Source organism: Hevea brasiliensis, chromosome 5 (genome assembly GCF_030052815.1).
Source record: "Hevea brasiliensis isolate MT/VB/25A 57/8 chromosome 5, ASM3005281v1, whole genome shotgun sequence".
Classification (NCBI taxonomy): domain Eukaryota; kingdom Viridiplantae; phylum Streptophyta; class Magnoliopsida; order Malpighiales; family Euphorbiaceae; genus Hevea; species Hevea brasiliensis.
Genome location: NC_079497.1, coordinates 3,471,452 through 3,485,244, shown reverse-complemented (window position 1 = coordinate 3,485,244; position 13,793 = coordinate 3,471,452). Strand labels below are relative to the sequence as shown.

Sequence of the window (13,793 nt, the reverse complement as noted above, 5' to 3'; positions counted from 1 at the left end):
CTTGTCACAAAAGAAATAGTTTGTGGACAGTTGCATACTTATCTTATATATGATAATTATTTTTCAAAGATAATATTTTTGAAAAAGTTATTTGATTGAAGTGCTGAAATTATTTGAAGTATGAAAAAAAAAATATTAATTTTCTTAGCATTTGAATTATAAAATCTTTATTTTTATTTTATTATTAAATATGTTTCACTGAATAATCTAATAAATATGTATTTATAATACATATTTATAATTTTTTTTTATATTTTAACAAATTTATTAAAATTTAAAAAATAAATTTCTTTTAATTAATAGCATATAGTCATATCCATATGGTTATTCTAAATTTTTATCCTAATTTAGATATATTTTAAGATAAAAGTAATGAGATTTGTCTATTTTTCTGTATTAAATAAAAATTAACTCAGTAATAATAATAATAATGTGACATTTTTCATAACATATTTTAGATTTCTTAATTTATTTTTGATAAAGTAATTAAGTTTAAAAAGAATAAAGCAATACCTATCTGTAACTCCAGGCCTATTTAATATTAGTATTAAAATTATCATTCAGGAAGTTATTTTTTTAAATATATTAATTAAAAAAATTTAAAAATTAAAATTAAATTTAATAAATTTAAATTATAAAAATATTAAAATAATTTTTTAAAATTTTTAATAATATTTAAAATTTTATTTTTATTTAAAAAAATAAATTTAATCTTCTAATTCAATACTAAATAGATGCTTTATAGATAAATAATAATAATAATAATAATAATAATAATAATAACAGTCAAGAGCTTTTTTTTAAAAAAAAGAAAAATAAAAAATTTTAATTTTAAATAAAACAATATAAAAAGTAGAGAATCTGAAAATAGGCCAATAATATTTAACAAAATAAGGGCTTAACATGTCAATTTGAAGAAAGGCTTTCACCCAACACAGCTCCAAACTCCAATGATAATGGCAGTCACTGAAAGAGATAAGGCCTTCAACTTAAGCAGAGCATAACCCAATTTCCCTTTATATTTGTCTCATTGAAGAATCAAAAAGGTCATTTCCGCTGCCGGGAGTCGAACCCGGTATTTGAAATTCCAATTTCCATTTGATATTGTGCTACAGCGGATCTCATTTATTGTTGTCTTTTAACATAAAAATATATATAAAACTATCATCTCCCCCTTCCGCGTATTAATACCTAATATATAAAATTTAAATTTTATTTAAATTTAATATAAATATTATTTTTTAAATTTAAATTTATTTTAAATTTTAATTATATAATATTTAAATTTATTTTATTAACATTTAATTAAATTAAATATTTATAAAAATCCAATTTATTACCATCCCATACTTAGTGGTCAGCTCGATCCCGATCCAATTTAAAATGATTTTAATTAAATTCTCAACTGATCCAATTTGGCTTCATCTAAATTCGGACCGCACTCTTGTCCGGTGGACCTGCAAATATTGGAATGAGACGGTTGATTTTTAAGGGAAGCAGGTGAAAACTAGGACAAGGAGGCATCTTTAAGCTGAGCAGAAGATCTCAGAATTATGTAATTTATGGTAAACCTTATCAATCATTACATTTACATCTTCTGAAATCCAAAACTGTAATAACTAACACAGCATGTTGCATGTATGGCTGTATTTTTGTTTTTTAATCTAATTATTTTTATTTATACTTAATCCATATTCCAAAACTTTTATCATGCCCATCCCTTTCAAGCTCCTCCCTTTCGCCTTCCCTTTCTCTTTCTTTTGTCTCATCTTCTCCATAAAAGTGAAAAAGGAATTAGGAATATATATATATACATATATATTTACATATCATTGTTCTATACATCACTTTTCATTCTCAGAGTTCAAAACCTAGGGTATGCTCTCTTCCTTTCTTCCCTTTCCTCTCTTAAACCTTCATTTAATTCTATCCATTTCTATGTTTTGCCATTTCAAGCTACTTCCTCTTTTGAACCATGTCTAGTTCTATATTTATTTGATTGTGTGTTATTATTTTTATTTTCCTTAATTTGCTGCTTGTTGATTCCTGTGTGTGTAATTTTGTTAATTGGGTGTTCAATTTGATGCTTACTTTATTGCTGGTATTTTTCCAATTCAGTATCATTTTTTAGGGTTTAGTAGCTGCTTATTGGTTTCTTAAGGGAGATTTATGTGTTTAGAAGGATTTGATTTTCTGGATCGTTTTTCGTTTTTCATTTCTGTGTTGCAGTGTGTATGCAGAAGATTTGGTTAATTTAGCGGTTTTCTGATGCTAACTCTCTTTGAGGAATTTATTTCATGGTTGTGACAAGAAAGTAATGATTTTGGCTCCGTTTGGTAGTGTATTGATGATGTACTTAGTTTAGTGTCTCTTTTAGGTACAGGGCTATAAAACATAATCTGAGTCTCTAACTTTTGGAACATAATTTTACGTATCTGTTTAGAATTTTCTACACTTTTAAAGGGGCCCTTTTATTATTGTGAAATTTTGGTTTACTATTTATTATGATTTGTTTCTTAACATTTTAGGAGAAGTTTATTGTTCATGAACTTTTCTTATCATCAGTTATCTGTCTGCATTATCTTGAAACATGTGGTTGCTTGGTAATTTTGGTTCTGGCAGAACTCCTATCTCAGTCTCAGTTGTGTTGTTAAATTGGTTTGGTCAGATAAATGCACTGGAGAAGGTCAAACTTCAGATAGATGCAAGCAGGAGCTTGGTTTCAGAAAGCATCTTACTTGGTTGGCAACCATTTAGGCATATTGATATTTGAAGTAGCTTTTGTATAGATATGTTAAATCATTGTGGGATGGGAGCGTAGTAGCCTCCTATATCAGATCCAAAACTTACCTTTAATGCTTTCTTGCTTCATTGTTCATGATGATGCTGAGCTGCAGATCTTGAAACTACTAGTGCCAGTACATCCAGTTGTGTCTAAATTTGCACATGTGGAGCTTCATTTGCTCATAAATATACCTGATTGGACTAGGAGACAACCTTTCTGTTGCCAGAAGAAAATAGCTAACACGGGTGCTCTTTGTTGTGTGGCCACTGGGCCACAGAGAGTGAAGTCACCTACAGGTGGTAGGGACTCTTCAAACAATCATAATGAACCTCATTGGCGCACAAACTCTAGTTTCTCGCCCCCTCCATTGAGGATGTGGGATTGCAGATTACGCTCAGATGTTTTACCCCATGGATCTCATGGAGTTCATGGTTCCTCACTATCCTCAAACAGCAGAGGAAGCAGAAATTGGGTTGGCAGTGACCCATTAACTAATCATCATCATTCTGTTTCTGATGGGGTGCTCTTTTATTCTGATAGCCTGCCTGATAATGTTAAGGAACCTCGGTGGACATCACCAGTTCAAAAGTTTAATTTAGGCGAGGTTGCTGTCTCAAATGTGGGAGGTAAACTTAGTTTAATTATTCTCCAATTAGTTGCTGATTAATTTATGCATGTTCACAGTTTCTGTTTGTTGTTGGACTCGTGCAATATAAAATTTTTGTTCTATTTCCTCTTTGTACATTGGATGTTGTCAGGCTTTTTGGTGCATTTTGACCTTTTCCCCTGTTTTAATGGACTGTTAAAATCATCTTGGTGCTGTCTGGTTTAACTTATTGAGGAATTTAAATGCTTTGCTGCATTAATCAGCTAAAAAGAATCATTTCAATTATAGTATTTTATTAATATTTTTGGTTAATTATATACTAAGTAAATTGATCTAAGAATTTTTTTTTTTAATGATTTCTACATGTCGCTGAGAATACACATAATGTTTAGGGAGAAAGAAAAAGGGGAAGGGGAAGAAGGGGAAAAGAGAGGGGTTGGGGGTGTTGTGGGGTGTGGTGTGTTGGTTGGTTTCAGCCTCTTTAGCTTTGTTCGCCCGTCCCTTTCTTTGAGGTTTCCATTTTCTGATTTGTTTTTGAATTTCTGATTTCCATTCTCAGCTTGCCATGTGTTACCATTTGCGATTTGCTGCATGATGACAAACAGAATATTGTACTTGGTATATAGAAACAAGCAATGCTAAATTGATGGCCTTGTTTTGGGTGCTAGACCAGTAAGCTTCGCATCAGGAGTTGCACTGTACTTGGTGTAAGGGTATTGTGGTTCAGGTAACTTAAGAATGGAGTTGTTGCTTTTAGGTGGCCAGAAGTATTTTCAAGATAGCCTGGTGGTCAGTGGTCATAGAATCACCTGTGACCAAAGATACTTATCAGGCAGCTATCTTTCTATATTATATTCTGCACTGTTGAGAACTTAAATGAGAGTTGGATGTCAGGAATTGCATAAAATGAGATCTTAACATCTTGGGCATGTTGCTGAAAATATTGCATGATTGTTTGAATCTTGGAGTGGCATCTGGCAAGACAACTGCATGATAAAACATTGGCAATATCTTGGGATCTGCCAAAGCAACAGATTCTATTTTTTACAGCTTATCTTCAAGCTAGTTATCAAATAATAATTATATATAATTTTTTACTTGGTACCCTTTCACTATAGTTCATGAAGAAAAAATTGTAGTTATTGGCCATTCAGAAAATCTTACTATTACAAAATATGTCTAACTGCTTTTTTAATCCTTGTCCCTTGTCATGTCATATTTGAAGTGAAACTTCCCTCTGAGAGACAGTGTACGTTGAATATTGTTATACTGGTTTTTAATATGGTCATCATGGTTAGCCAGTTAGCTTTGTCTTATGTTTCACTTTGCTTTGTAAAGATAATAAATATTAGGAAAGTCAGAACATTCTAATTATTGTTGATGATCAGGAACTCAGATTACTCTGCATATGTGCTGGTGCTTTTGTTCGTCTGTATACATTCATGAAAATTTGCAGTACTCTGTTGGTAGACATTACCGAAATCCTGTTATGTTTATGCCTTCCTGGTTTTATGCCAAGTTTCTGATGAACTTATCATTTACATTTTTATGTGTTCTATTATTAACATGTTCTCAATTACCAGGATCAAGATTCCAGACCTCTTGGTTTCCTTCCACTGAGGTAATTTCAGTTTCAATTGCACTGTCAAAAATAATCTTAATGAATAATCAAATCTTATACTCAACATTTTTCTGCTGTGTTTCATGTTTCAGAGGCCATTTCCTGTTAGAGCTAATGCAGCATCCCCGAGTTTTGGGTCCCCATCCTCACAGTCCGAGTCCAGCCATTGGGAATCAACTAGCAAACGGCCTTTTGCTTTCTCCAATTGCAACTTTCCAAGCCGACACTCTTACATGTCAAAAACCGTTTACCCTCTAGTATTCCGTAACCCTGTGTCAGAGTGTGAAACCTTTAGTGATGCTGATATCAGCAGTATTGGTAGGTTGATACCAGGTGAGGATCTGACATCACCATCTTGTTGTCCTGATAACAGTTCTGGTGTTGAGTATAAGTTCTACAAAACCCTGACTGAACTTCAAAAATTGGAGACATCACCAGACCCCAGTGCGAGTTCTAGAAGAGAGGGATTTAGATGGAGTAGTGCCAGTAGCTATGATTTGGGGCTTGATGGTGACAGGTTTGACGTAGCAGAAGATACGGATATAGAGAATCTGAGGTCACCTAACAGTGCTGTGCCAGATCAAAAGTGTGGAATTTGTAAAAAGTTTTTGTGGCAGAAGTCTCCCTGGAGCTCACATCGAATCATGAGAGGTGGTGACATGCCTATTACTGGGGTGCTATCCTGCAGTCATGTGTTTCATGCAGAATGCTTAGAACAAGCGACTCCAAAGGCCCAGATTCGTGACCCTTCTTGCCCCTTGTGCTTGAAGACCATTGGAGCAGTCGAAGAATCCCGATCAATTTCAGAGCCCTTGCAGTTGCAGGTGGCCCTAAGATCCATACGGAGAAACAGAGGGGTAGTGATTTCTGAAGCCCTAGGGAGTCACAACAATAGTGAAGCCTATACTCACATTAAGGGAAGGTTGAGGAAAAACTGGCTTCGAGCAGTGCCAAGGTGGAATTATAATGGTTCTTCATTAACAAACCGCCTTAAAAGGCATTTTACAATTAGGGGGAAGGTTTGTAAAGATATTTCCAGTACTAAGGTATCTCGCAAGATGGGTTCGTCTTCTAGCCGGGAACCAGTTCAACGCCAAATGTCTATGCAGTAGTCTCATGTATGTATCCTTGTGCAATTAGATTCGAAGATTGGATCTTTGGTGGACCATTTCTCTTCAAGATATTTTCTCAACTTACTTGGGTTCACTTTTCCGAGATATCATTGAGAACCCTTGTGTATCCACTTTTTCCATTGTATAAGCTGTGGCACATCTTCATTCTGGCCTATACCTGACGTGCTATGAGAAAAGCTATGGGTGTCTCTTCTATTGCATGTTTTGATTATTATTGTTAAGTGGCACTGCAGGCAGTTTTAGAGAGTTGAAAGTTGAAATGCCTTATGTTCATATGTCCTATTCTTGGAACTCCCAAAGTCTCATAGATTACAGTGTCCACTGATTTGGCCAGTTCAAATTTGCTAATGTCACAGTTTATTTGCCGTTCTTTAGATTTTTTTTTTTAAACCCCGTGCGCTTCCATTTCTACGAATTATTTTATGTCCAGTGCACGTCCATTTTCAATGCATGCAAGTACCATTTTGCAATTTGCATGATACTTCCACATGCCGTTTCCCCTTATAAGCATGCTGCGTTCAACACCTAGAGGCTGATACAACAACTCTATCGGAAAGCCCCAGTGGGTTTTCCATAATTTCAACTAGTGGGTTTCACACGTGTGTTTGGAAAGTACCTTTAATTTATAGCTTTATGTGGCTTAAAGTTGGCATTGGGTGGACAAGTTGGCATTGGGTGGACAATCTTTGTATATCATGAGAAACCCTCTTTTGGTATAATCTGATGGAGCAAATTATGGGGGTCTCAACTACCAAGGCATCTTTAGGTAGACGCACAGGATGATACTACAGCTTGAACGAGTGGCCATGTGATCCCATGTGCACTTTGGAATATAAATACCAACTAGACTCAGCTCTATTTTTATTTTGTTAACATGCTTTGCTATGATATGATTGTTGCCAAAAGACCTGTCATCTCTTGTGGGGTTAGTCATTAGATGTATAAAACCATTCTTATAGCTTTCGCTCCTATTTACCAACTTAAAAGTTTAAACAACTTAAAAATTTAAATTTGTAGATGAGAGCTTTGATATTAGATCAAGAAAAACACTTACAAACTCAAATTTATAAGTGAGGGTCTCAAAAATAATTTTATTATCTCTAATAGATTTCTCTTAGAATCTTGCAAGCCTTCGGATTATAAGTAATGCTTAAATTTGGTTTTATCCCACGTAGACTATGTATTACAATTTTCTTGGACAGTGAGGATGCTGCCAAATAGAAGGGAATATGAATTAGGTGAAAGAAGCAAATAAAATTGTTCGCCTTGACTTGCATTTCTAACTGATGTTTTGTCCTGATTTTAAATGGATAGTTCATGAGATGAGCCGGTTTGTTCTTTACTAGAGCATCATATATTTACTCGTCATATGATGTCCCTTGCATTTGGCTCTGTCCCCTCAAAATGTACAAAAATAAATAAATAAATAATAAGTACAGGAAGCAGTAGGTTGCTTATGAAAACAACAGTTTGTTCTATGCATTTCAAGTTTGAGAACTTCACTTCCCATCATACGTGCTTCTGCTGGATTCTGTTCATTCTTGAAAGTGAACTGCCAAAGATATTCTAATGGCACAATATTTGTTAATTATGGTTTTATTTTTTAGTTTAATTAGTTTTGATTAGGGCTCGAACCTAAAACCTCACGATTTTGAAGATAATTATAATATCATGGGGCTAAAACTCATCACTGGTTTGTTAGTTTATAGTCACTGAATGAGAAATTGCAGAATCCAGATTGATCTCTACAGGGTATCTGCTGTTATGATGGGATGATCTCTATACCCTTGTCTATAATCTTTAAAAATTATTATTTCAAACTTAAATAATATTTCTTTATTTGTTTAAGTACAATTGAGCTGTAAAGATCCATAGTTCTTGATGGAATTGCAGCATGAAACTATGAAGTATGATCAGGTGGACACAGCTAAGATTGCTAGGAAGAGGAAGAAAAAACTAATTAATAGCATGATGAGAAAGATATGGCAGACAAAAACCTATTTTCCACAATGTTTAGTCTGCTATATGCAAAGCAATTTGATTGCTTTCTGCTTGCAATTCTGATTATTTCTGAACATTACCCGATTGCAAGATTTGAATATCACATAAAATCCATTTATCATACGGTGTGTTTGGATAGAGTAAAGGATGATTTTATAAGGTAAGGTAATGCGAGGTACGGTAGTAACCTTCCCAACTCACAAATTTGGTAGGTAAAGTGAGGGTTTTGGATATTTCGAAACCTCCGAAAACCTTACCTCCTTTAAAAAATCTTCCTCTCAAACAAGTATTATACTTTGAAAATCCATCCCTTTGCCTCCAAAAACTTCCTCCCAAACAAGTTGTAAAAAGACATTCAAATATTATAATACAAATTCACCTAATCTGAACACAGCATGATATAATTCATTTTAAATGAAAACTAATCAATAATTTTTTTAATGAAATTAAACATTTTATTGACATAACACAACATCTAATGCAAATTGTGACCAACACCAACAAGCTGTGTGATTTTATCTAATAATTTGGCTTAGGCATTGGCTTCTAGGATAGCATGTTCTGAAGAGGAATTGTAAAGTGTTCTATAGCGAGTAACAAGGGTAAGAGGTTGAACTTTGTGCCCCTCAGATGTGTTAGAAGAATAGCATACCAGAAATTCAAATGGCATCATATGCTTTAACTTCTAATTGTCTTTAGGGGGATTTTTTTCTCTTTTGTTTCTGCAACATCACAGCATTATCTCTTCTTATCCATACAAGTTTACAGATTCAAAGAACTAAGTCGGTGCAATCCCTTTTTTTTCCCTTATCTTTCTAACTTTCACAGACATCCAATCATTTTTATTTGAAATATTTTTTCCTAGTTATCTGAAACTTTCCCACCACATGCAAACTCCATTAGAGATTCCCTGTTGGCATCTTGAACCTGTTGAGAGGGAAATACAGAATTAACAATGCAAAAATAAGACGAGAGTTTTTTTTAATTCCTTCTTCTACTAGCTCCTTGTATCTGATTCTTTTATCTCTTCTGGCTGACGCAGTTCTCCTCAAACTAAAACTGAAACTGATTGGTTCAAATCGGATCATTTGCAAGAATTAGGAAAAGCAGGCTAATAAGAGCACAAACATGAAATTTAATTTTAATAAGACACAGCACATAATGACAAGCAATGGAGCTAAGGCTTTATGTCGTCCGAAAACAGTCATTTTTGCTAATCGAATGCTTTCCCAAGCAGACATGTTCCTTCTTTTTTTAAAAAAAAAAAAAAATCAAGATATTCTTTTCCAGTTTTCTTTCTCAAGCATGCGGCAAAAGTGACAACTCCATAAAATGCTAGGCATAGAAGAGGTGACAACTATGCTTCTCTTTTGTTTTTTTTTTTTTAATTTTTAATTTTTTTATTTTTTAATTCCATAATTTAATCCTGCATACATGGGCTATTAGCTTGGCAGCGTTACTGCTTAATTTCCTCTTTGCACATCTATAAATACAGCTTCTTCCTCCCATACATCCCTTACCTTTCCCTATCCATTGACTCCTGCCATCCAATCTGATTTCTCTAAGTTCTAACTACTTCTGTACGCACAAACCCTTCATTATTTCTCTTCTATGCTGTCATATCATCACAAAAATATAGGGTTACTAAATTCTGAACCTTTTTTTTTCTTTACTCATTCTGCAGGAAATGGATTTTCTTGGAATTTATCTGATAACTCTCCTAGCCATTACCAAAAGAATTCATGGGTATGCAGGTGGATGGTCTAACGCCCATGCTACCTTCTATGGAGGTGGTGATGCTTCTGGTACAATGGGTAAGAACAAAGAAGCCAACACAATCAAAACCTGTGAATAAGCATTTCCTTACTATGTAGTTCTTGGCTCAAGCAATTCTTGGTTTGCTGTAGGTGGAGCTTGTGGTTATGGAAACCTTTACAGCCAAGGCTATGGGACAAACACAGCTGCTTTGAGCACTGCTCTATTCAACAATGGACTAACTTGTGGAGCATGTTTTGAAATCAGGTGTGTAAATGATGCCAGGTGGTGCCTAACAGGTTCCATAATTGTCACAGCAACAAATTTTTGCCCACCCAACAATGCTCTCCCAAGCAATGCAGGAGGCTGGTGCAATCCTCCTTTGCAACACTTTGATCTTTCTCAGCCTGTTTTTCAACACATAGCTCATTTCAAAGCAGGGATAGTCCCTGTTCAATACAGAAGGTAAAACATTAAATTTTCTACAGTTGTTTAAGCTTTCAGTGTAATTGAACGTTTAAGATGGTAGCAGAGCATCTTTCTCCAATAGCAGAGCATCTTTCTCCAATCAATCTACTATAAATTGATTAACTATATAAGCATTAAAAGCAACTGCACTCTCTCTACTTTGGCTGCAGGGTTGCTTGTAGGAAAATTGGAGGAATAAGGTTCACTATAAATGGTCATTCATACTTCAACCTTGTGCTTATAACCAATGTTGGTGGTGCTGGTGATGTTGTATCTGTTTCCATCAAAGGATCTAGAACTGGTTGGCAACCAATGTCTCGCAACTGGGGCCAAAATTGGCAAAGCAACTCTTACCTTAATGGTCAAGCACTCTCTTTCAAGGTCGCAACAAGTGATGGACGCTCTATCATCTCCAGCAATGTTGCTCCTCCCAACTGGGCATTTGGCCAAACCTTCACTGGCAGACAGTTTTAGCTTTTATAACCTGGGCCTAAAACTAACCAAAATCACTTAGAAGAGAAATTTAAACCCTTTACAGCCCCTAATGGTGATTAGTACTGATTAATTATAAAAGATTTGTATAATTTTAAATGTGATATTATTTGTAATATAATGACAATGGTGGTCATAGCAATGGGCCCCTAAATGCTTTTGTTGCTGTTCTTCATACCCTATGAAAAGGTTGGTTTGTATTGGTGTGAAATATGAAAAGGGTCTCTCTCTCTCTCTCTCCCTATACAATTTTCAGGGTTGGGATTAATCCCATAAATCATTTGTGGTATTATAGAGAAGAGGAGGTTATTAGATATTTCTAGTTAATTTCCTTCTCAGGATGTTGATGGTGTGAGAGCTTCTAGTTCAGTGTGTTTTAGGCTTTTAGCTTGGAAGTGTCACCGTGAGATGTCACTTTGTATCATATAGATTCTATCAGTGAGATGAAAGATTGAATACACTCTGTGAACCCATTTAAATATTCCTTCCAATTTCTTCATTGAAGCCTTATAATCAAACGACATGTAGTTCAAGTGTTTTTTTTTTATCATTTTTTATTGTTGAACGAACAATCTTCAATCAAGTAACCACAATTATATTATGTTAAACAGCTATTTTGAAGTTCTTCAACAACAATACCAAAAACAACACTTGTAAGAGCACCAATCTATCATTTGATTTCCTAAGTGCAAGATTGTTATATGCGTCTACGACCTGTCGTTTGAAACTAAACCATTTACAGAGCTCTTGTAGTTGGGTTGCGGCCTGCCTTGTTTGTCATCGCCAAGCCCAAATCTGTCTTTTCTCCATCTAGAAATCGGATTCACGTTCACTGGTCGAATATTGGATCTTGAACAGGGGAGCAGAACGCAGAGCGGGTGTTCTTTCTCTCTGGAAGCTTTCTTCATCATTACTGACCAAAATTAAAGAAAAAAAAAGGGAAAAATCCAGTGTGTGAGCAAGTCAATCAATCCAACAAACAAATAAATCAAACACAATAAAAGGTTTCTTTTTTTGGATTAGCCCGCGAGGCCATCACAGCCCAATCGGTAGAACGAAGTTGGGCTCTGACCGCAGGCAGTCTTCATCGCAGGATTGGACCTCTAATTGGGAGAAAAGCTAACACCTTTATCTTTTCTCAGTGTAGCCGCCAGCGGCCATAGAATATGGGAGGGTGGCTCAACTGAGAGTCGAAAAAGAGATGCTATCCTCAAAGAGAGAGTCCTTTCCTTGCTCAGATAAGATCAAGTAATGAGTTCTTCTGTGTTAGGGTTTTTTCTTCAAATAGTTGCTCTGCTGCCTCATTACATTGTGATTCCTGATATGCCCTCAAGATTGTTCCATATTACTAAATTTTCGTTTCTGTTATAAGGGTATTTATGGGAAGTAGTATTGGCCATAAAAAAAAAAAAAAGAACAAATTTTCCCCATATTTTTGCATGATTCTATGTTTCTTTCTCTTTTTGAAAATGTTTCACATTCTGGAAAATGATAATTGGTGCAAAATGCAAATGGGTGTTGATCGAATAGTAGAGAAATCTTTGGTTTTATAATTGCAACAATATGAGCTCTTGCTCCTCACAAGCCAAAGATATATATCTAATGCAGTATGAATCATGCTTCTGTTATTTGCGCCTGTGCAACATTCACTGAAGACAGGCAAGAACCTGTGTTTTTGTGATGATGATGAGATTGTGATGGTTATAGATAGTAAATCCACAGTAGCATGCTACTAACTCAAATTGAGTGTTTGGATTCTTTTCCCCCTTCATTTAACATCTAGGGCCTAGCTAAATCTGTTTTTGCTAGTTCCTTCCATGGACATTTTGTTAATCTACCACAAGGTGAAGTCATAGTCGGGTTGAGTTGTATTGAAGGCAAAGACAAATTCTTTCTTATCTGGAATGGATTGACTTGGAAAAGATCAATTCCCACGGCCCACTGTCGCAATTCAAACTTCAAATAATAATTGTTTTGTTCTTCCTTCACAAGGTGAAGTCAAAGTTGGGTTGAGTTGTATTCAAGGCAAAGACAAAGTCTTTCTTGCGTGGAATGGATTGGTTTGGAAAGGATCAATTGCTGCTGTTGCAGTTCAAACTTCAAAGAGTAATTATTTTCATCTACCAAAAGCAGCAATCTTGTGTTCTGTGAGCTTCTGTTAAATAATTTCTGGAAATGGCAGATATAGTTCTAACTGCTTGTGTGCAGGTTTTGGTTGATGAGTAAACTTCTCCAAAGCTTGATGAGTATGAGTTGTGGTTGGGTGCTAAGGACTGAGAAGGAGCTAGGAAAGCTGGAGATTACTGTTGAGTAAAATTGCAGCAGTGCTTGAAGATGCAGAGGAGCAGCAAGTTAAGGAGCACTGCAGAACTGGTTAATGAAAACTTAAAAGATGCAGTGGATGATGCTAATGCTATTGGATGAGCTTGCAAGTAAGGTTTTGCAGAGAAAGTTGAAATCTCAAAATCACACAAATCCTTGGGTGTCTATCTTTCTTCTGGTTCCCAACTCTGTTGCTCTTCATGTTAAAAATGGGATCTATGATGAAGGGGATCAAACTAGAAGAGGTATACAAATTGGTCCAATTTTAATCCCATCCAACAATTTTCATTTTCTTTGTTAAAAAAAAATAATAATCTTTATAAGAATTAAACCAAACGAATAAATTTCAATCCGATTTTAAAAGAGAAAGAAAAGGATCAAATTCATATTAATTTCGATATAATTTTAATTTTAAATTGGCCTAAAAGTCAAATTCTCAGATATAAATTAGAGGTGCTGAGCTCTTCTCAACGAGAAAAGGAACACTACCATCCAATGGGGCACACTGGTGCATGAAAAGCCACAAAAAAAAAAAAAAAAAAAACTTCGATGAAAAAAGAACAAGTTGGTACTAATTTAGTCGCAATCAAATCAATTACAACTGTGCAA

At 34.9% G+C, this 13,793-nt stretch overlaps 2 protein-coding genes and 1 long non-coding RNA gene across 4 annotated transcripts; 2 read left to right on the top strand and 1 right to left on the bottom strand.

Annotated features, from left to right (window-relative positions):
* Positions 1-1,619: 1,619 nt before the first annotated feature.
* Positions 1,620-6,520, top strand: LOC110652561 (uncharacterized). Of its 2 annotated transcripts, none has more exons than XM_058146636.1 (4): positions 1,620-1,638; positions 2,669-3,411; positions 4,976-5,013; positions 5,106-6,520. In XM_058146636.1, the coding sequence occupies exons 2-4, from the start codon at positions 2,856-2,858 to the stop codon at positions 6,123-6,125; spliced, it is 1,614 nt and encodes a 537-aa protein (XP_058002619.1). In that variant the 5' UTR covers positions 1,620-1,638; positions 2,669-2,855; the 3' UTR covers positions 6,126-6,520. The 2 variants fall into 2 exon arrangements, with proteins under 2 accessions (XP_058002619.1, XP_058002618.1); XM_058146635.1 differs by lacking the exon at positions 1,620-1,638 and adding an exon at positions 1,651-1,876.
* Positions 6,521-9,584: 3,064 nt separating this feature from the next.
* LOC110652546 (expansin-A1) lies at positions 9,585-11,341 on the top strand. Its single transcript, XM_058146634.1, has 4 exons — positions 9,585-9,727; positions 9,832-9,961; positions 10,055-10,367; positions 10,541-11,341. The coding sequence occupies exons 2-4, from the start codon at positions 9,835-9,837 to the stop codon at positions 10,842-10,844; spliced, it is 744 nt and encodes a 247-aa protein (XP_058002617.1). The 5' UTR covers positions 9,585-9,727; positions 9,832-9,834; the 3' UTR covers positions 10,845-11,341.
* A 95-nt stretch (positions 11,342-11,436) lies between these two features.
* Positions 11,437-13,691, bottom strand: LOC110652555 (uncharacterized). Its single transcript, XR_002494444.2, has 2 exons — positions 11,989-13,691; positions 11,437-11,775 (listed from the first exon to the last, which is right to left on the bottom strand). It is a non-coding gene; the product is annotated as an uncharacterized LOC110652555 (long non-coding RNA).
* Between the last annotated feature and the right edge of the window lie 102 nt (positions 13,692-13,793).

Coding starts and splice junctions, on each gene's coding strand:
- LOC110652561 (XM_058146636.1), top strand. CDS start 2,856: ATGCTTTCTTGCTTCATTGTTCATGATGATGCTGAGCTGCAGATCTTG. Junction 3,412..4,975: donor TGCTGTCTCAAATGTGGGAG/GTAAACTTAGTT, acceptor CTCAATTACCAG/GATCAAGATTCCAGACCTCT. Junction 5,014..5,105: donor CTTGGTTTCCTTCCACTGAG/GTAATTTCAGTT, acceptor TTCATGTTTCAG/AGGCCATTTCCTGTTAGAGC.
- LOC110652546 (XM_058146634.1), top strand. CDS start 9,835: ATGGATTTTCTTGGAATTTATCTGATAACTCTCCTAGCCATTACCAAA. Junction 9,962..10,054: donor TGATGCTTCTGGTACAATGG/GTAAGAACAAAG, acceptor GGTTTGCTGTAG/GTGGAGCTTGTGGTTATGGA. Junction 10,368..10,540: donor GTCCCTGTTCAATACAGAAG/GTAAAACATTAA, acceptor CTTTGGCTGCAG/GGTTGCTTGTAGGAAAATTG.